Raw genomic sequence first — 20,678 nt, forward strand, 5'->3', positions numbered from 1 at the left:
ATTAGAGTCCGAACATATAAATATTTCTTAAGCACGTGCTCTTATCCAACCCGAAACCGGATTTTTTTTCACCACTCAATAAAACCATCTTTGATTCTCTGTATTTCCCTCTCGAGCACCTTTTTTTCATCCCCATTTTCACTTCACTTTTTTTTTAAAATTTTTTTCCTTAATTAAAATAGTATTAAAGAGATAAGACCACATCTTTTTTTTTTTGATAAACTAAGACCACATCTTATTTGTCTCTAATCTTTTTTAATTTTATTTTCCCATAATATTAATATCTCATATATTTATTCATTTGTTATTTTTCCTTTTATTAATATATTTATTATTTGTCTCAACCTCCCATTCTCTTCCATAGCTTCTTTGGCGTTTGACAATGCCTGTGACTCGGCAATCTTCAGCTTGTCCTTGTCCGAACGGAGATCACGAATAGTGGCCTTGTACTGCTTGACGTTAGTCACAATACACGATGCATTTCTCGTCGAAGGACAACAGTAAACTCGAAGGCCTGCATAACAAAACCTTAAAACAACAAATTGAAAGTGAGCACAAGAAATAGAACACGTGTCATTGCACGACCAAGAATTACCTAATAGATCTTGGATCCATAGAAATCTGTGATCACGCCATGGCTAATGTCGTCAGATCGTTGCTCGGGAGTGGGAGAACGATCGACATATATCGACAACAGCAACAACGTCTTGCTGCCCCTCCTCGATGGCAGCGACCGACGACTCAACAACCGTAGCCTTCCCTTTCTTACCTTTGCTCTTCCAGGAAGAAGAAAATGTGGATGTTTCAATTCTGAATGATCTCAGACACCGATCAGTACCCAAAGACTGGTGGGCTGGAGATTTATGTGAGCTTCAAATTGATTTGTACAAGCGTGTAATCGTGAACACTAACACCAGTGCAGCAGTTCCCAACGAGGTCATTGGAGAAGCCTTGAAAGCAGCTTATGCCTACATGAAGTTGCCTGGTTTAAACAAGGGAATGATTCAGAATGGAGAGGCGCATAAGTATCGACCAATTGTAGATACTATTGTGTGGCTGTTGCCTGCAGATAAAGGCTGTGTATCTACTAGCTTTTTGCTTTAGTTAATGAAAGCAGCTCTATGCATGGACTCGGGAGATATGGTTAAGGGACAGCTAATACGGAGAATAGGACAGCAACTAGAGGGTGCATCCATAAATGATCTTTTGATACTAACAGCAGAAGGGGGAACTGTGCTTGATGTTGACACTATAAAGAATATCGTAGAAGAATTTCTGATGCAAGATTGGAGTAATGACATTGATTCGCCAGAAGAGGCCCAAGAGGTTCTGGAGTTGAGAAGACCGGGCATTTTATCAGATGCTTCAAAGCTAATGGTGGAAAAACTGACAGATGCGTACCTTGCAGAAATTGCAAAGGATCACAATCTACCCCTGTCAAAGTTTGTGGAGCTTGCCAATATGGTGTCTGGAATACCCCGGCCTGCTCATGACGGGCTTTATTGTGCTATTGACATATATCTAAAGGTATTAACATCTAAATTCATGCCATCGATTCAGGTCATTGTGTTCTTTGACGTAAAAGGAAAAATGTGGTTTGCATTTTGTTGTGTACTCAGATGCTGCTAATGTATTCCCGAGACATTTAGATTCACTATAGTGGAAGATTTCGGCATAGGAAACTTATATAAGCTGCTGCTTACTCTTTATTGTGATTCGATGCAGGAACACCCAGGAATCAGCAAGAGCGAAAGAAAAAGGATCTGCAAGCTGATGGACTGAAAGAAACTATCTGTTGATGCATGTATGCATGCGGTGCAAAATGAACGACTACCATTGCGGGTATTGTTCAAGTACTCTTCAATGAGCAGGTCAGGATGGCTGCTTCATCTGGGTGCAGCACTCCTGATCCACATAGAAGCATCAGGGATCTAAACTACGATTTTCGTGGGAGCTCAAGGTCAGCAACAACTAACCCAGAAGAAGAGCTGGACCCGGCTGCGACAGCTGAGGAGCTCAGAGCCCTAAAGAGGGAGCTAGCTTCGTCGCGGTTGAGCACTGGAATGGCAACAATCGAGAGAAATGGAGAGTAAAAATGGAGTAGACAGAGCTGCCATTGGTAAGATGAAAGGGTTGCTCAAGTCCAAGAAGATCCTCACCAAGCTCTTTTCAAGCAAAGGTGGACATAGTGAAAATAGCAGCTCAGATTCTTTAGAGAGCCTTGGATCAGCCACCAACTTAGATGAAGCTAAATCTACTCCATCCAGAAACAGGAGGTATTCAGTCTCCTAGAGAAAATTAGTTACATAGAATAGTTTTCTTTTCTTCCTTGTTTTACTCTTTTCTTTTGTTGGCTTTTCTGGGCTATGAAGCATATATAATATTGCAGAAACAGTATACCTTGCTCACGAGCATAAAAATGAAAATGTAGGCTTTCAGACCTTTGTCACTGCATTAGTTCATTTAGTGCACTTGGTTATGAACATGTTCTTTTGTAACTGTACTTTCTCCTATTATACTTCTTCGTTTTGAGTAGGAAATTGTTCAGTATATGGATGAGCATCATCATATGTAATCCCCTCTTATTTTATCAGACCTTGGGAGTTGCCATAGTAAATCAGACAGAAAATTTTAGAGCAAAATCTGATACTGTTACTATTCATTTTGCCAGTCCATGGTGTCCATTGCAACTCCGATTTCAAAAGACTCAGGCAACACGGTTTATAAACAAAATATACTCGAGAAAAGCAATTGCATTGGTCTCATCATATGATTCAATGACAATCACTCATGGCAATACAACATGTTAACATGGGAAAAAAAACACATTACACTATACATGCATTAAATTTCCATGCAAATGCGAGAAGAGTAACTTGTATAAAGCTAACTAGCGGGCAGGGCCACATCCGGTTATCTTCAAAACTTACACATACCAAACACGTCGTGGAATGGTGTAACCTGCCAAATTTTCAAAACCAAAGCTAGCTATGATAAATCCATTCTTATTACCTCCAGAGCGCCACCACCCGTTGGAAAAACAAAGGGCTGGGCATTGATGTTAGCATTTAGCGTGAATGTGTCAAGTAAGATCAGTTCTACACACGTGTTGTCAGATTGCTCATAGTTGGTACACTGTTCAGTTGTATTATATGCGTCTTCAAGCTACAATCCTTAACCTGTTAGTGGAACACCAGAGCTCCATGAGCAGATGAACGACAGTTTAATGATAGGATTAGCACCACAATGAAAAAACCAGATTTTTACCTGCATGCCTGCTAATGAGGCCAAGAAATCTTTACATTGCTGAAGCAAAGCCTTTTCTTTCGCAGTTGTATTCACGAGTTCGGACACTAAAGTGTTCATATCCTCCACCTGTGGATGACAAATGATTTTAAGTATACAAGGCAGCCACTTCTTTTTTTGATTATAAAGGCAGCCACTTCTAAATCAGCTGAGATGCAGAAAAAAATGTTTTTCATTCCAAAGTTTTCAGCATTTTATAATGCCTTGAGCTAGTCCCTTTTTTCGCCGAGTAGAAAGGAGAATATCAGTTTTGAAAGCTTAAATAAACATGGGTTACCAGCTTATCCGTACATCAAGATGTGAGATTTTGAACCCACAAAGTGCTGCAATGATTAATAGGCTACCACACCAACACCAAGAAAACTAAAGCCTCAGAAAATTTGAATTTTTTGAGCCATAAAAACGTCATGGACGAAAAAGACCCTTTAAAAACGGCATCTAAACAGTGGCTATGTTGGTGGGTTTTAGAACAATCAGCCTATACCGTATCATGATGATGACCTGAATCAAGAAGTTTTTTTTTGAATAGAAAAAGTTTTATTCAAGGCTTTCAAGCACCAAGGGGGTGCAACCCAAACAAATTACAAGGGGGAGATAAACAGATCATCAAAAATGTTCCCAGAAAAGGAAGTGCCCCAGAACCTAAGGCAATCAAACCAGGTGACTAAGAAAGTGTCTATGGAGGATTCTTTGTTTTTGAACACTCTGTTATTCCTCTACAGCCATAGCATCCACATCACAGAAATTCAAGAAGTTTCAACCATGAATTGGCTGATACACAAAAGGCTCACAAGCAAGTAAAGATAGTGCCGCGAGAGGCCAATGGTTTACGTTTGAGAAAATATTTTGGAACCTTTTTTTTGAGAATAACATATCATAACTTGGACTTATCTTTTTTCGACAAGCATTGTCCCATTCCGATAAGCATGATATGACCTAGAAACTTAAATCACCATCATTTTCACAGGACGTTTCTCGGTTTAGTCATATAATAACTTAAAGAAGGTGGTACTTACCAAAAGAGAACTTAAAGAAGGTTGGTGCAAATTATTGTTCTTAACAAAGGACGTAGGCAATCAGAATTTGTAAGGAGACAGCGTCAGAACGAATGATAAAAATAACTTTTTTTGCCATGGAAAATCTAAACAAGCTGAGAGCTCCAAATATCTTGCCAAAAAAACAAAAAAGACCAGAAAATTTTCGTTTAAAAAAAAAAAAAACCACCTATACTGCTACAAAAAATTAGCTAAATCAACATAATTTTGACGTCATTGAAGACACATCAAACCCAACCGACCTGCTAAACCAGCAAACCAAACCAAACCAAAATATGGTATCCAGTGTTTATGAACTAAAGCACCTAATCTTAATGAACAAAAGCAACAAAACACAATTCAATCCTTTTCTGCATTAGCATATTCCTTCAAAGTACCATAAGTTCCATATATCTCCTTCCAAACACCACACTTTGAAAAGAAAAGAAGAACCTCACATAGGATCCAACACAAAATGTTAAAAGGCTCAACCACACACGAGAACAAGTTATTCTAGATTAAAACAAAACTTTGAAAGCAAACAGCAAAAGGGAGAGGAGTCATCTACCACCAAATACTAAATAAGTGAATATCGATCATTCTTCAATACTCTTAGTTCATGTATATTAACCCTGGATAAAACATTTTGGAGAAGATTCCCCATATGACTCTGTTCCTCATGTGTTACCACTTTTATAAAAGCTAGTGAAGCATTTTATCATTAAATCACAATGTTTGCTAAATAATTGATAAACAAATCCACAACCCAATTAAACTTGACAAATGACAATGTGATTTGTCGTTTACAGCATTCTATTCCATAATGGTACAATAATGAATTTACCTTTGATGATAGAGGGCATATAGAGGATGCCATTGCATGCATAACATCAACTGCTGAACCCACAGCATCCTTCAAATCTTGGATGTCCGCCTAGCAAATGGTGAAAATAATAAGGGCAAATTTTGTCAACCTCAATTATGCCAGAGTTTGAGCATTAAAAAAGAGATCTTAAGGCACATACTGTCGTTTTTCCAACGACTGGAAGACGAAGAGTGGTGGCCTTTAAAGCTTCGGTTGCTCCTTGCAAAGAGCTAAAGTGCTCTCTATCTAGAAGATCCCATTCTTCTAGATAGTTTATCTAAAGCATGCAGTAAAATAACTTCAGCTATCAAGAAGAATGAATGATGCCACAAAAACTAGTAGGCATCAACAACTGCATCTAAGAATGGAAGTTGCCACGTGTAGATGCAGTAATCAAACGGAACCCCTTCAAATTGTGTTTATCAAGACTGAATTAATACACGGAAAATTATACTAAATCCTGCCATGTACACCCTGCATGACAAGAATATATTGCACACTTACGGTAGAAGTTTGACTCTTTAATAGAAATGAAGAGAGCAAAGTAGAAAAAAATCTGCAGCACAAACATGATAAATATACTCCTTTTCCATATTTTAAACCTTAATAATCTAAGCATACCTCTCATGTATCCTAGCATAGCACAAAAAAATTTGAAATACTGTATTTTCTGTAGTTGATTGTAGATATTGTCTTGATGGAAAGAGTATACAAGAATAAGTAGTACTAAAACGGAATACATGAATTTTAAATTTAGCAAAGCCATGTGAAGAGATGAGAAGCCAATTAAATTAGATGGGAAAGAGAGAACAAACTAATCTTAGGTCAAAGTTCAAATGGGTAAAGAGATTAAGGATGTTGTGTCTCACAATACCAACTTGCTCAAGAGAATAAATAAATAAGACTAAAGCTAATTAGATGAAGTAAAAGATTGCATCCAATGTTTTGTGTGAACACATGATAAATTCAAGGTCAAAAGTATGAAAAAACTATTCTTCCTGCAATGATGTCACATAATGTTGGACCATTAAGTGAGAACATGCTCAAACAACGAACATAACAGAAATCACTATGTAGCACTAGCACCAAATATACAGCTACATAATGATAGGATAAGAAAAAAAATGCTATCTGATCTAGGTTAGGGTCAGCTTCAATCCGATCAAAGTAAAATTAGACAAAATTGTCTTCTGGTTTGGCATGTGCAAAGCAAAGATATTGGTGTTCTGCTGTGAAAAGTCAAGAAAATTCGAGTAGGAAATACTAAAACGTAAAAAGAGAAAAGGGAGGTCAAAAAAGATATGGATGGCACAGAAAACACAAAACATGGACATTACAGGATCATTATATAGCGCACAGTTTCAGACTGAAACGAATTGTGAAGGAGAACCAACAATTAATTCTTCTTATGGATTCACAAAGCCGTCTTTGGGAAAAAGGCCTTGACGAAGATGATCACCACAATTTTTAATATGTTTATACAGTTGTGTACATATACATGCAGAGATTTTTAAATTCAGGATAAATATTTCAAACAAGTTCTCTTAACGATCAATATATGTAACATCTTATGCATTGCACAGATCCAGTAGTTTTTTAAGGAATATTGCATAACCGTGACAGACAACAAAGAAGCAACAAGTAAAAGATAATTAGTCCTTTGTACTTTTTCAATTTCCAGAGAGTGGATACATAAAATATGTCACCCGAAAAAACCTTCATGAAAGATGGATAGCAGCAGCCTCAAAGCTAGTTTAACAACAAAATTCCCACCTTCACTTCATAGGATTGATTTTCAAATGCTTAATTTAGTTTACAATCTATGTAGCCTATAAGCTGTAAGCTTCTCTTGTGTTATCTGTATTAAAAGTCAAAACATATCTCACAATTTTAGCAAACAATTATTGAGCATACAAGGAAGCTAAGGTACATGTCCACTGAAAAGAACTAGCAGAATACAGTCTTTAATAAAGGTGAAGCTCTGAATCTTACTTGTTCCTTGAGAATTGAAGCTAGCTTCAACTTTTGCCGGAGCAACATTAACTTGAATCTTTTAAGAGTCACAGAATGCCGTAGTTCGGAAGTTGTTACCCATGCATTCCACAAAATTTTCTGGTACAAAGAACGACATTTAGATTACAAAACCTTTGCATTACGCAATGTTATATAATTCCTGAAAGAACAATACTTGAGACCCCCAAAAGACCTCCATTTAATGTGGAGTGTTGGATGTGAAGTGGGCCCTACATGTGTGTTTTTAATCAATGGCTATTTTAATGCCACATAGATTTGGGGGACTTTTGGGGGTCTCTAGCATTGTCCTTCCTGAAATTTCAGTAACAGTAAATTATTTTTCAATACACAGCAGTGCAGCCAAACATGCCACTATAAACAATGCCTTTGTTGCTGTAACAATAAGTCTTTGAATTAAGAACAATAACTTGAATGGTCAAATAATAACTGTCAAGCAATGCCTGTCGACTATTGTTAGATGAAACAAAACCATTAGGTGCAAAAAAGCTCATTGCCACCTACAAGCTTAGAGATCTGTCCTACTGAACATAAATCAAGCCTCACTTACATCAACTGACCCAAGCCAGGCTTATTTTTCAGAAACTCAAATTCAGCCTCAGCCAGACCCAGACAAGTACACTAGTTCATTCATGAGCAGAGGCCTGAGTTACGCAGATCATATGAGGCCTATCTGGACATAATCTAGACGCCGCATACGAAGCCTGATGTTATAGAATGTAACTTCAGAAACTAGGCCATGTCTGGTAAGTGGTAACAGATTTTTAATGAAAGAAAGAAGAAGAACGTGGGAATTGCACCCTTTTCTTTTTCTTAAAATGCAAAATAATTGTACCCTTTTCAGTGTGAGCGGACTGAGAACAAGAGAATGGGGGAAATTAATTGGGTCGCCTCAGGAACAATTAAGGAGGTACTGGAGGCTTTTTCTTATTTATCCAAGAAGAATCGAAAGGGAGTACGACATGTTGCCTCTGATTACCTGCTGTACTAAGTGGTTGGAAAGGAATACCAAGGTTTATAGAGGGTTGAACCTCTATAATATTGAGAAAATGTTGGTTTTCAACATGCTTTCCAATTCTAGGGGGGTGGTGGGCGATGATCGTAATGCGACAGGATATGTGTTTAATTTGTACAAAATATAATGTTTTGTACCTACTTGTTGACAGCAATAAACACAATAAAATTGTAATGTACTATTATATTCTTAGCAATGAATTTATATCAGTTTGACTCAATTTAAAAACTTTCCCTCCAAATTATGGGTTTCTTCTACATCCCAAAGAAGTCTTACGATATTTTGGAGAAAAAGTTTATGTTGGAAGAATAGACTAAATATAAAGCTCTCCCCTTCCCAGGATACTCTGTCTTCCCCGTTTCTTATATCCCTCTTTCTTCCTTCATAGACATCTTTCTCTCCCAATTTTTTTTTTTTTTGCCTCTCTCTCTCTTCCCTGTCGTTTCTATTCCCTACTGCCCCTGAGTAAGTGTCTGCTTTGAGTTTGGCAAGGTTCTACATCACTGACCAAATCCGTGCTTATTCTTCATGAATTCTAGTTGAGCCAGACTCAGCCAAGTACACAAGTTTGTCTATGAGCAGAGCCTGAGTAATGCAGGTCCTATGAGACCTATTGCGACATAGTTGACTTGAGCCACTACATGCCAAGCCTGATATATAGGCCGTAACTTGTTTTGCTTTTAAAAAAGGCTTATGATATTTCGCATACAAAATTTATAGATAAGTTGAAGAAAGGGACTAAATATGAAGTCCTCAATCTCCCTCTGCAGGCTTCTCCTCTTCCCTATTTCTTATCTCCCTCGCACTTTCTTCCTCCTCGTATCTCTCTCCTCTCTTGCCCACCTCTATTATCTTCCCCGTCCTTTCTATTCTCTACTGCTTCTACACAAGCGTTAGCCTTGAGTTTGGCACAGGCACTACATCACTGACCTAATAAGGCTCGCATACCAAAATGAAAGAAACACCTGACACTACCAACCACCATTGTGAATTATATCTGCTTCACTAAGTGATACAAAAACTTGCACCGATTTCCAAAATCCTATCAAAACTCGAGGGAAAAACATAAGCAACATTTTTGGCCTAGTGGTAGCTACTCCTTAGGACTTCGAACAAGTGTGACAACTAATAATGAAAATAACACTATTCATCCCAAAAAAAAAAAAACAGTGGCCAGCTCATACATTTCACATTTCTCATTGAGGGGTTTAGTGGGCTTCACTAGATCAGCATACAAAAGGGAGGGGGGGGGGGGGACATACATGCAATGAGTAATTTGTAGTTCAAAGTTCAACATTCATGCCATGTCATACTAAATATACTATGAAATTTCTCTGAAGCTACCGTGACATTCATAACCACGAAAGCTTCGCATACCCTGTGATTAGGCGGTATAACTACAAACTACCTACAGATAACCATATGAAGTTCTAAACTCTTCAATCTTGCAGAAAGTAACCATTACCTAATTATCAGCCCAGTATGAAAATTTTAAAACACCTAATTATCAGCCTAATTATCACTCTGAAATAGTTGCAATTGCCAATTCCCAAATCACCTTAAAACCATAAATATTTAGATTATTCCATCTAAAATATCTGCTCCATGATTATCCTAAATTAATCCTTCAATGCCATGCTGTCACATCCATCAAATCACATGAATTACAAACCAACTTGCCCAAATTATATTGAATAGTGAAGATCTCCATTCAAAAAAATATTGAAGGTCGCAAAAAAGAAAAGAAAAGAAAAGAAATTGTCAAATTGGATATCAATGGAGATGAGACAACCAGAAGTGGATAGAAATTGGACAAAGACAATGCCCAACTGGGCCCTATGCGGCTATGCCCCATTTTGGTAATACTTGTTCAAATACTTTTGTTCCTTGACACCTCAACATTCTGAAACATCACGTATTGCTGTTGTATCACCATGAGTGGCTCATGTTCAATATGAATGGTAAAACTGATATTGCGGTAAAGGAGTTGAGTGGAATTTGCCTAATAAGGGTCAAAGTGTACAATTTGCCTAACAGATCAAGGTCGTCTACGTTGTAACCCTGGAATTTAATCAATTTATCATGTTGTGAATAGAGTAGCTAGCATTTAAGTTTCAAAAAGAATAAAGAAACCTAAATTCCAATCCTTTTGTAGTTTACTATTCAGGAACTAAAAGAGTAAGATGAGAAAAAAAAGATTTTTTTCCCCCTTCTAGACCGTGAAGAAGACAAGCTATCATTATCTTCACAAATGCTAATCAACTTCCCACATTGACTATATATATCAAATTGAATTTCCCATATTGACTATATATCAAACTGAACAGTACATCAACCACAAATAGAAGCAACATTTGTTGAAATCAATCAAATAAAAGTGTAAAACAACTCAATAAATTTACCTCTGCATTCAGTCTCTGCACCATGAAGGTAGCATCTGTCCTTGCATTTGCAAACCTCCATTGCAAGTAACGGTTATACAAAAGCCGCAACAGGTGTGCATCTATAATTCTATCCTCTCCTATTTTCCCTCTCCTTACATCAACCGAAAAACTGAGAATGGAAGGAGTGTTAATAGAATTAACATTCAACAATCCACCGACTGCATTCCTCACCCTAGCAGGACTAAGCCCTCTCAAAGGAGATGCTGAGGAAGCCCAAAGCTTACTTGGGGAAGCAGGTCTTGTAGCTCCCATAGCAGGAGAAGCTATTTTCCGCGGAGATGCCAGTGGACCTTCACTACTGAACCTTTTGGACTGAATAACCTTTGATTGCATACCCACCCTGGAACTGGGGCTTGTAGACAAAGGTGATCCTGGGTCCTGCAGCCGTCGCAAGCGGCTATTTGTCTCCTGCCAAAACCTAGAAGAAACGACGATGCCACAGGAACCATTCTTGTCCTTCGAAACCCCATTGCCATTGCATTCTTGAAAACAAGAAGTGGCACTAACAGAGGACACACTATCAGTATCAGATTCATGCACGAAATTCCCATCTTTGTTTTGCTCGACATTACCCAAATCCAAGCTCAACCTCCTACTACTCTCATCAATCAATGATTGCTGCAAAGATTTACCCACCAACCCAGATCCAAACCCAATTACCTTACTCTTATCTCCACTATAATCCAAACTCCTCGACAAAACATTGTTCGTCCTTAAATTTATTTCTCGGGACCTACTAGGCCACCGTTGCTTTTCAATGGGCTTCGAATTCTCGGTCTGATCTCTCACTGGGGTCGCTCTGCGCCGCTCAGGGGTGGGCTTCCTGTTCGAATTGGGGGTTGTAGCTGTCTTGGCCTTGCTAATCGGGAGTGAAAAAGCCTCTCCTTGAAACGAGACAGATAAGCTTCTGCTGGAAGTGACCAGCATCTTCGTCGCCTTAGATAATTCATTTGCGCCCGCATTGCCTTGAGAAGTCACCGGCCGCGTCGCAGAGACCGGCCGCCTCCGGTCTACCGATTGGGAACGCTTCGGGAAAGCTGTTGGGGAAGGTACAGCATTCGTAGACCGTGACAAAAGAGGAGAAGGAAACCTTCTTGAAGAAGACGAAAAAGAAGAAGAGGAAGAAGTTGTTGTGGTGGTTGTTGAGGTAGTGGAGGAAGTGGAAGTGGAAGGAGAAGGTGAAAGATATCTGGAAGGGACTTGTTTAGCTCTAGGTTTTCTTGTTGGTACAGACCCATTTCGCTCTTTCTCTAAGGAAGGCAAAAGAGGATGCCTTTTTGGGTTTTCAGTGGAAGCTGGTTCGGGAATGGCAGCCAACATTATCGTCGGAGCTCTGCTTTATTCCCTCACATTGAAGTGGGTTCAGTGCCTTCCCTAATCCCCTCCATAAACAAATGGTCAAGTCGTGCCTTTCATAGCCAAAACCTGCAAGATATGAGAAACCCAGAAAATGTTTCTTCAAGATTCTGCATTTTCAGTAGCAGCAGTAGAGAATTGCTACAAGGGATCAGAGAGAGAAGGTGAAAGGGAAGATTTGGGAATGGAGTTTGTTTTGGGGGTTTGGGTTTTTGGTGTTAGAGAGACGTTGTTAGGTTAATTTAATTTAATAATTACACATTTCCTAAGATTTGTCCCTTTCAGTTTCAATGGCTATTTTGTTTTTGTTTACTTATTTATTTATATATTTTTCTATGTCAAACAACATTTTACCAAATATTACATGTTGAGGCTCTGACTCGAATTAGATTTCGGACGTATCTAATTGATCAAATCCAGATTTATTTAAATTTGACAAATAAATCGGACAACAAACTAATTCGGGTTAGGATCCGGACAAATAAACTAGTGTATTTAAACCCGGATCCCATTTTAAACCCAAAAAAAAAAATTGTTTGGACCCAGATTTCAACTATATATAATTTATATTCAAACTTGATTTAATCTGAATCGAACAAATTTAATCATATGAACCGGATAGAATTTTGTCACCCCTAAAATTAATATTAATAAAACATGTTGTTATTATTATTATCAAGTACAAGTTTAATATACGTATCATGTTATTATATTACAATGTGATGATCAACTACTTTTCCTTTTCAACTTATTTAACAAAAAGTATTTATATTCTGCAGCTAAACTGTACCTAACTGTTCAATCACATTGTTCACACCCAAAAAAAACAACAAACTGTTGAGTCACATTAAAATATTTCTAAACTGTTCAATCACATTGTTCACAACCAAAAAAAAAAATGTGTATAATCATCACATTAAAATATAGTTGTCAACTGTTCAATCACATTTTTTTTTCCCTTTTAAAATCAAAGTTGTATGCAGCAATTTTCTTTCTTTGACATAGTCAATGACATCCAATTTGACAATAGTGAACCAAACGTCCCAGTTAACCCATTATTTGTTCCATGGCTCACTTGATCCATAGAAGTTGTTGGAATTCATGTATTTGAGCATTTGATTATTGGAAATCATGTGTATGAACTGAAATCTATAGATTTTTATGTTGACAATGGAAGTCAAATATTCACTAAATCGAATACATTATATGATAGGTGGGAATGGAAAGTAGCTTCAATGTGTCCTGCTTGGACATGAAAAAATGGTGCAGAGTGAAAGTTGCATAAACGACGTTTGGAATTACTGAAGCGGAAACAGATGTTTTAGATTGTTTAATTACCTAGAAAACAAGTTGTTTAAGAGACTCTAAAGTTGCTTGAGCGACTTTGTCAACTGACACACTTTTTGACAGATTTTTTCCAACAAACATGTCTTCTATCCAAACATTGTGAACAAGAGACATGTTGATTCGTCAACAATCCTATAAATACATGTTTTTATGTACATTTGAGACACTAAACATCTAGAAGAGGAAATAAAAGTTTCACGTACATGTGCATCATATTTGCAGGAGAGAATACTTTCATTGTTGTTCCCATTAGAGACACAATAATTGTTGTTTCCTTTCTCGTGTAGGAGAGATCATTTTATCCTGGAAAATTGTTGTTTAATTAACAAAAGCAATTGTGGGGACAAATCAATCTTAAGGAGACAGTGTTCAACGTTAGACTTGATCATATACGCGTTCTTGATTTAATTTCCTTCAAACAAGTTTTATTCCTATACAATTCTTGTTTGATTTCCTTTTTATTCATGTTGTTATATTGTATGTGATACAATACAATAGCTGGGTTATCAAATTCATTATACAATCTATTTCCCCAACTTTACAATCTATTTCCCCACTAAAATTTTTCCAATCAATCAAAATACTATTCTTCTAATGTCATCCCACCCCGTTATCAATTCCTAGCTCCATCCCTAGATGTATACGTGTATAAAATAAATAAATATATATATATATTTAAACACCTTAAGTTTGAACCCCTCTCCCAAACAATATTTTCCTCAAAAAAAACCTCCCCTCCTTAATCTTTCTCAACCCTTACCTCACCAACCTTCCACGTCCCAACCATTCCCACGCCTCTTGCCAAACAAAACCCTAATGGTGCGTTTGGTACGAGGGTAATGGGGTGTAATAGTTACAAGAGTAATTAAATTTTAAGTTTACTTGTGTTTGTTACGTCAGTATAACTTTTACTCCTGTAATAAATTTTAGTAATTGAGTTTATTTTTTACACATAAAGTTTACTAGTGGGGGGACCTGGGTAATAAAAAGTAATGAGAAGTTTTACTCCAACCTATTACCCCTTTAAATAAAAAATTCTAAAAGCCCATAAGTTATATATACACATATATATTATATATTATATATATGTATATATATACACGTATATATTATATATTATATAGATGTATATACATATATATATACACACAGACACACATATATATATACACACACACATATATACACACACACACTCACATATGCACTGTCTGTGTGTGTGTGTGTATATATATATATATATATATATATATACACACGTACACACACATACACATATATATACATACACACACATATGCACTGTCTGTGTATATATATACATATATATATATATACACATATACACACACATATATATATACACATATGCACTATCTGTGTATATATATATACATATATATATATATATGTATATATATATATATACACATATACATATACACACATATAAATATATACATATGCACTGTCTATGTATATATATATATAATACACATACATATATACATATACACAGACAGTGCATGCACTGTCTGTGTATGTGTGTGTATTATATATATGCATACATATTTTATATAAATATAAATATAAATATAAATATATACATATTATATATATATAAAAATAAATAATGTCGGGTTTGGGTCGGGCTCGGGCTGAGCCAAAATTGGCCTGAGGTGTCTGGCTTTGGGTTGGGCTGACCCAAAAAATGGAGCTCATGCCCGCCCAAGGGGTCGGGCAGGGCCGAGCTTGGACCTAGGCCCGCGGGCCAAATGATGACCCCTATTCTTGTGTTACGTCTTTGTCATGGATTTGAATGTTATCAGATTATTTTGTTGAAATTGTTAACAATTGTTATTATATATATATATATATATGTCTGGCTGTGTGTGTATATATATGCATATGTATCTATATTTTTAAAATTTTGGTACATGATAGTCGTAACAATAAAAAACATAATCTCACTTTTTTCTAGTTTGGTTCATTACAATAATAACAAACAAGGGTAATGGTATTACACCAGTAATGTATAGTCGTAACAAACAAGAGTAATGAATACTTGGGTAAATTTTACCCTTCTTTACCAAACAAGGGTAACACTTATTCTCCATAATTATTATTCGGAAGCACTACATGTCCATAATTTTGGTGTCCATAAGTATCCATAATCTAGGTGGCATGAGGAGAAGTGTGGGGATCATTTAATACAACATGGTCCCCCACATTTCTCCTCATGCCACCTAGATTATGGACACTTATGGACATCAAAATTATGGACATATATCATTTTGGATTATTATTACCCTTGTAACATTTACATGGGTAACAAATTATACCCCAAATTCTTACCCTCTTACCAAACGCACCCTAAAGTTTAAGTCATGAGTATTTATCAATTATCAAGAATTGAGTTAGTTTCCTAGCATCATTTTTTCAATGAAAAAAACCGAATCCATTCAATGTTATAAAACATTTATGAACATAAATAAATGAAGTTATTAGAATATAGAGGTTTTTTTTTTTTTGAAATTCCACAGAGAAATATGTTTGCGATTGAAATCAAACTTTGGGTACACATATGTCTAACACAACTGATTGCCAACCAAACCACCTCTCTCGTTGGTAATATAGAGGACTAAATAAGCCACGAAAAATACATTAATAAAGTTTATTTTTAGTGTTCATCTACTCATCTTGTATCCATCATTAGCTCTTCTTGTATATATATTTTGTTATTTACCGATTATAATTAACGCTAAAAAAGTTTCTAAACTGAATTATAATTCTATGTAGTACATATATGTATGTGTACGTATACTACATCATGAAAATGTACGGTATTTATGCAATAAATCAAAAGAGGAGGAGGAAGATGGAAAAAGACATGAAAGAACAAATTAACCTTCCTCCATGAAAAGAGCTCTTAAGCAGAACAAGTTGATATGTTGTCAAACGAAAACACACCCAACTTTATTATTTCAAGAAAACAACAAATATATTAAAAAGTAAAGACAAGATTTTTGCAAGCTAAGCAATAATAACTCAATTATTATTTTAATTAATTAATTAATTAATAACTTTGTTATCATAAGATGCCACATCTTATTCGACATACATTATTATCTCTTGCTTTTAACGCATTTTTTTTGGCCTCTTAACGTTAATACTTCTCTTGTAATAACTAGCATATACATTGCATTCCTAGGCTAGCACCATCAATGATGATATATATTGATCATGACTTCATTAATTAAGACAATCTTTATGCATCTACTTTTTTTATGGCACATTTATGCATATATGATTAGAATCTAAATCGAGGTTCCAATATCCTTTAATTCGAGTATTCTAATATTTAGCTAATGTATTTTAGTGTGTTTAAATATATAGTAAGGTAGTTTAGGTTAGTTTCTCGCTCTAGATTTCTTTATTTTTCTTAGTTCCACTCCTTGACTTTGTGTAAACACTTCTTTAGATGATAATAAGTTAGATGTTATCATCAATTTCATGAGTGGCTAGTTCTATTTGGTCTCTAATCCCAAAGGGTGGATTCAATTGCTCAAGGTATGTGTATAGAATCATAACTTCGACTTCTCTTTCAATTTTTTGATAATTATGTGTTGGGTGCATTTGAATGTGCATGTTTTTATTGTGTTTTCTTGATTCGAAGTGTGAATCGGGTTCGACGACTAGGCTAGGCCCAAAGGAGGAACATTAATTCATAAAACTTGGTATATTGTGTGCTAAGTATTCATCGTGAATCTAGGACTTCAATTTAGTATGCTTGAATTGAAGTCTTGAAACTAGGGTGCTCGCAAAACTGAGCCCCAAGGGGAAATATTAATCCATAAAACTAGATGTCCACCCCTTTGCGTTCATCGTAAACCAAGAGGCCCAATGGCCTCTATGTTGGAATGGAAATCTTTATGCTCAATTTTTCTTGCATATGCATGATTAATAGTATCACACAATTTCATTGTGCATGGTTGTGTGTTTACAATACTACCTTGAGTATGAGAATTAACCATCCACCAGGAAGGATTAGAGGTTAGAGCTTTTTATTTAATTATTTTCGTAAAATTAGTTTTTAGTTTGATACTTGTTCACATGCTTGTCTAGTCATTTGACCCATTTTTACTTTACTCGCATTTATTTGTTATTTGTTGCGTTTAGTGGTCAAGTTAGGTTTGCATTTCATCGACTCCAAAATTGCATTTTGCTTCCTTGTGGTTAACTCCGGACTCTCAGATTTTATTACTTTTCGACTATTCTACACTTAGAGTAAGTACACATGCACTATTTGGTATCGGTCAATCTACTTATATATGATCAAGATTGAAGAGATGGAGGTAAACTAATTAATTAATTACTTTCAAGAGTAGTGAAATTAAGAATGATGGGTCAAGGAGTATGAGATGAAATGCCAGATACATTGGGTCCTGTTTTGCCTCTCAAAGTCATGAAACAAAAGGAGAGAAGGAAACAAAATGATGATCTTCTCTCTCTTTTTTTCACATTTTCTCGCTCTAACATATACTAGCTCTTGTGTTTTGAATTGTGCAAAATCCTTCGGGTTACGTTTGGTACAATCAAATCATTTTGTTGTCAATATAATGTCTGGTAACTTTGATTGGTTTTAGAAGCATGGTAATGAGAATGGTCATTCGATCTCTTGATCAATGACCATTCTCATCTCATACCCCATGAAAGGTCCTTTCCACAAGGAATGAGAATGATCAACTATTGATTGTTTTCTATATTATATCCTTTTATAGACATTGTTTTAAGGTGTTATATTGTACAATAATAGTCCAAATAATTTTTTGTAGTGTCTAAAAAACAAAAATATAAACAATATAATATATATTTTCATAGTTCAAAAAATTGTCTAAAACACATAAAAGTATTTAGGTCAATAAATATTTTATTCTCATTCCATTCCAATAAATATTTCGCATATCAAACGTTGTAATCCTTCAATACTATCATTATGTTTTATGCAACCAAACATATCATTATAATGATCATTCCTATTTTAATTATCATTTTAATACCCTATGACAACCAAACGAAATCCACGTATTTGAATTGTCCTAATCTTTCCAAAATACCTCTCCAAATACATCCCAAAAAGGAATGACAACTTTTGGAGCAAATAAACCTTTGCAAAAATGTAATTTCAATCATGTCAAAGTATATCAATGATGCCAAAGTGATGATGATTTTTTAGAAAATAATAAGCTAGTCAAGAGTCTCCATCTAATCATACTTTTAGAGCCACACTCAGAGAGAGAAAGATCATTATTCAGTTATTATGTGTTACATTGTCATTAGATATGCAAGCATAGCCACCCAAAATTAAATAAAAAATAAATAATTAGCATCTTTGGTGCAAAGAAAAAGCTCAAAGTATTAAGAACCCTAGCTAGTTGTTAGGCTATGACTGTATAATAGACTAATATTGAATCCCATGTCACTTAAAAGACACTCCATCTAAACAACATTTAGTTTAAAGGTAACACATCACTGAGTGGTGATGGGTTGTTTAAATGGTACTATTTGGTTAGCCCTAGCTACTTTTCAAACTGATAACTTATAAGTTTGCAAGATTTAATGATTCTGTCTGAATATTGAAAGATTGCTTCTCCTTTCCACTTGTGGGACTAATGATACCCAGTTTGTCAATGCATCAAATGTGATCAAAATATTTAATATGTGGATGCGTATTTTAACATTTGAAGTTATCAAGTATTGTTCGTTTTGGAGTGTCTGTGCGGGTTTTCTTACCCTCCCCTCATGATTTTATCCTGAAAATATTCTTATTTTCCCGCCTCCCCATTGCTATAACCCATAACCTCTTTAGTTATGGAGAATGAGTACACATCTTACCACCACAACTAAAGAGGTTATGAGAGGCGGGAAAATAAGAATATTTTCTACGATAAAACAGTAAGGGGAGAATAAGAAAACCCGTACAGGTACCCCCGAAGCGAACAATACCTGGATGATAAAATACGCATCCTCATGACACTAGTTGAGACTACATTTTCTTAGAATTTAAGATAACTAATAGAAATTGATTGGAAGAAAATTGTGCTTTGCTACTGTCAGATTTGTGATGGATGACCAACAAATTAAGGTTTGATACATAGTTACTCACAAAACCCTACTTTCCTAGCTAGAAAATGAAGTGGAGAAGATCAAGTTGAATCCTGCACAATTTTGATTCAAATCACAATTTGTTTAGGTCTTAATTAACTTACCCTTTTTGTAGATCTTAGTTCAAAAGTAATGCAAAAGATGGTTAAGAAGAGCCAGAAATCATGTCAAAGTTCACAGGGAGAACCTTATGCTTCCAAATCTGAACTTCTCACATAAATTGGTAGGAGAGAATTAATCCAGCCATCACTTTCACTCCCTGCTGGTTGTTGGTCCTAAAAATGAAATTTGGTTTGAAACCAAAAACCGAAATAATTAATATGTTAATAAATTATATATTATATATATCATATATGTGTTAGTAGTATGTTACTGTTACTGTTACAGTTATATTTATGTGTGTGTGTGTTAGTGTAACACTGTTAAGTGTTAAGTGAGTTGAGAAATAAAGTAATGATTGTAATTTTGTTAATTTTTTTGTAAAATAGAATAATTTGTATGCCTTATGTGTTTTCTTCAACCCAGAAAAAAAAACGAGACTAAAACCTTACTGTTCTTTGAACAATTTAGTTCGATTTTAGTCATAAAATAGTTCAATTTGATTTTCATTTTTCACAAACTAAAAAATTCTGAATTTAGTAAAACCAAACCACCACCAATCCTTCTTGTGGTGATCTCATAGTTCCTACGGGGTGAAGACAATTGGATCAATCCATGAATTTTCTTTCCTTTTGTCGCATTTTACTCAAAAGGGTTGATGAGAAATAATGCATAAAGCTATTCACATTAGCCAACTTACTCTCTTCCCCAAGGATCTCGATGAGGTAACCCTAGGAGCCAGATGAAGGGACCCTAGGAAAGCCGCCGATGCCAACTACCATCAATGTACAATTCATACTAGATCTAACCAACCGATCACCCTTGGTTGTTGGCAATATCATCCAACAATAAGGATGGTGAACTTTAGGAACCACAAGGGTACCCAAAATAGCTACCCCAACATCAGAACCTACCTTCAACCTTTTGTAGGTTGTGGAATTGTAGTACTCTTAATTGGTAATATATGAAAGCAACTTAAATGAAGTGAACATGAATTTGTATTAGAAAAGATAACA

At 35.7% G+C, this 20,678-nt stretch overlaps 1 protein-coding gene and 1 pseudogene across 3 annotated transcripts; one reads left to right on the forward strand and one right to left on the reverse strand.

Moving 5' to 3' along the window:
- Nucleotides 1-723: 723 nt before the first annotated feature.
- On the forward strand, nt 724-2,292 carry LOC119983427 (annotated as a pseudogene).
- A 428-nt stretch (nt 2,293-2,720) lies between these two features.
- Nucleotides 2,721-12,287, reverse strand: LOC119984815 (QWRF motif-containing protein 2-like). Of its 3 annotated transcripts, none has more exons than XM_038828932.1 (6): nt 10,654-12,286; nt 7,198-7,317; nt 5,366-5,482; nt 5,185-5,274; nt 3,268-3,375; nt 2,721-3,179 (listed from the first exon to the last, which is right to left on the reverse strand). In XM_038828932.1, the coding sequence occupies exons 1-6, from the start codon at nt 12,013-12,015 to the stop codon at nt 3,099-3,101; spliced, it is 1,878 nt and encodes a 625-aa protein (XP_038684860.1). In that variant the 5' UTR covers nt 12,016-12,286; the 3' UTR covers nt 2,721-3,098. The 3 variants fall into 3 exon arrangements, with proteins under 3 accessions (XP_038684860.1, XP_038684859.1, XP_038684862.1); XM_038828931.1 differs by having other exon boundaries at nt 5,357-5,482; XM_038828934.1 differs by lacking the exons at nt 2,721-3,179; nt 3,268-3,375; nt 5,185-5,274 and adding an exon at nt 6,979-7,063 and having other exon boundaries at nt 10,654-12,287.
- Between the last annotated feature and the right edge of the window lie 8,391 nt (nt 12,288-20,678).

Source organism: Tripterygium wilfordii, chromosome 18 (assembly GCF_013401445.1).
Source record: "Tripterygium wilfordii isolate XIE 37 chromosome 18, ASM1340144v1, whole genome shotgun sequence".
Taxonomy (NCBI): domain Eukaryota; kingdom Viridiplantae; phylum Streptophyta; class Magnoliopsida; order Celastrales; family Celastraceae; genus Tripterygium; species Tripterygium wilfordii.

Coding starts and splice junctions, on each gene's coding strand:
- LOC119984815 (XM_038828931.1), bottom strand. CDS start 12,015: ATGTTGGCTGCCATTCCCGAACCAGCTTCCACTGAAAACCCAAAAAGG. Junction 7,318..10,653: donor TGCAGAGACTGAATGCAGAG/GTAAATTTATTG, acceptor TCTTTGTACCAG/AAAATTTTGTGGAATGCATG. Junction 5,483..7,197: donor CTTCAATTCTCAAGGAACAA/GTAAGATTCAGA, acceptor TGCATGCTTTAG/ATAAACTATCTAGAAGAATG.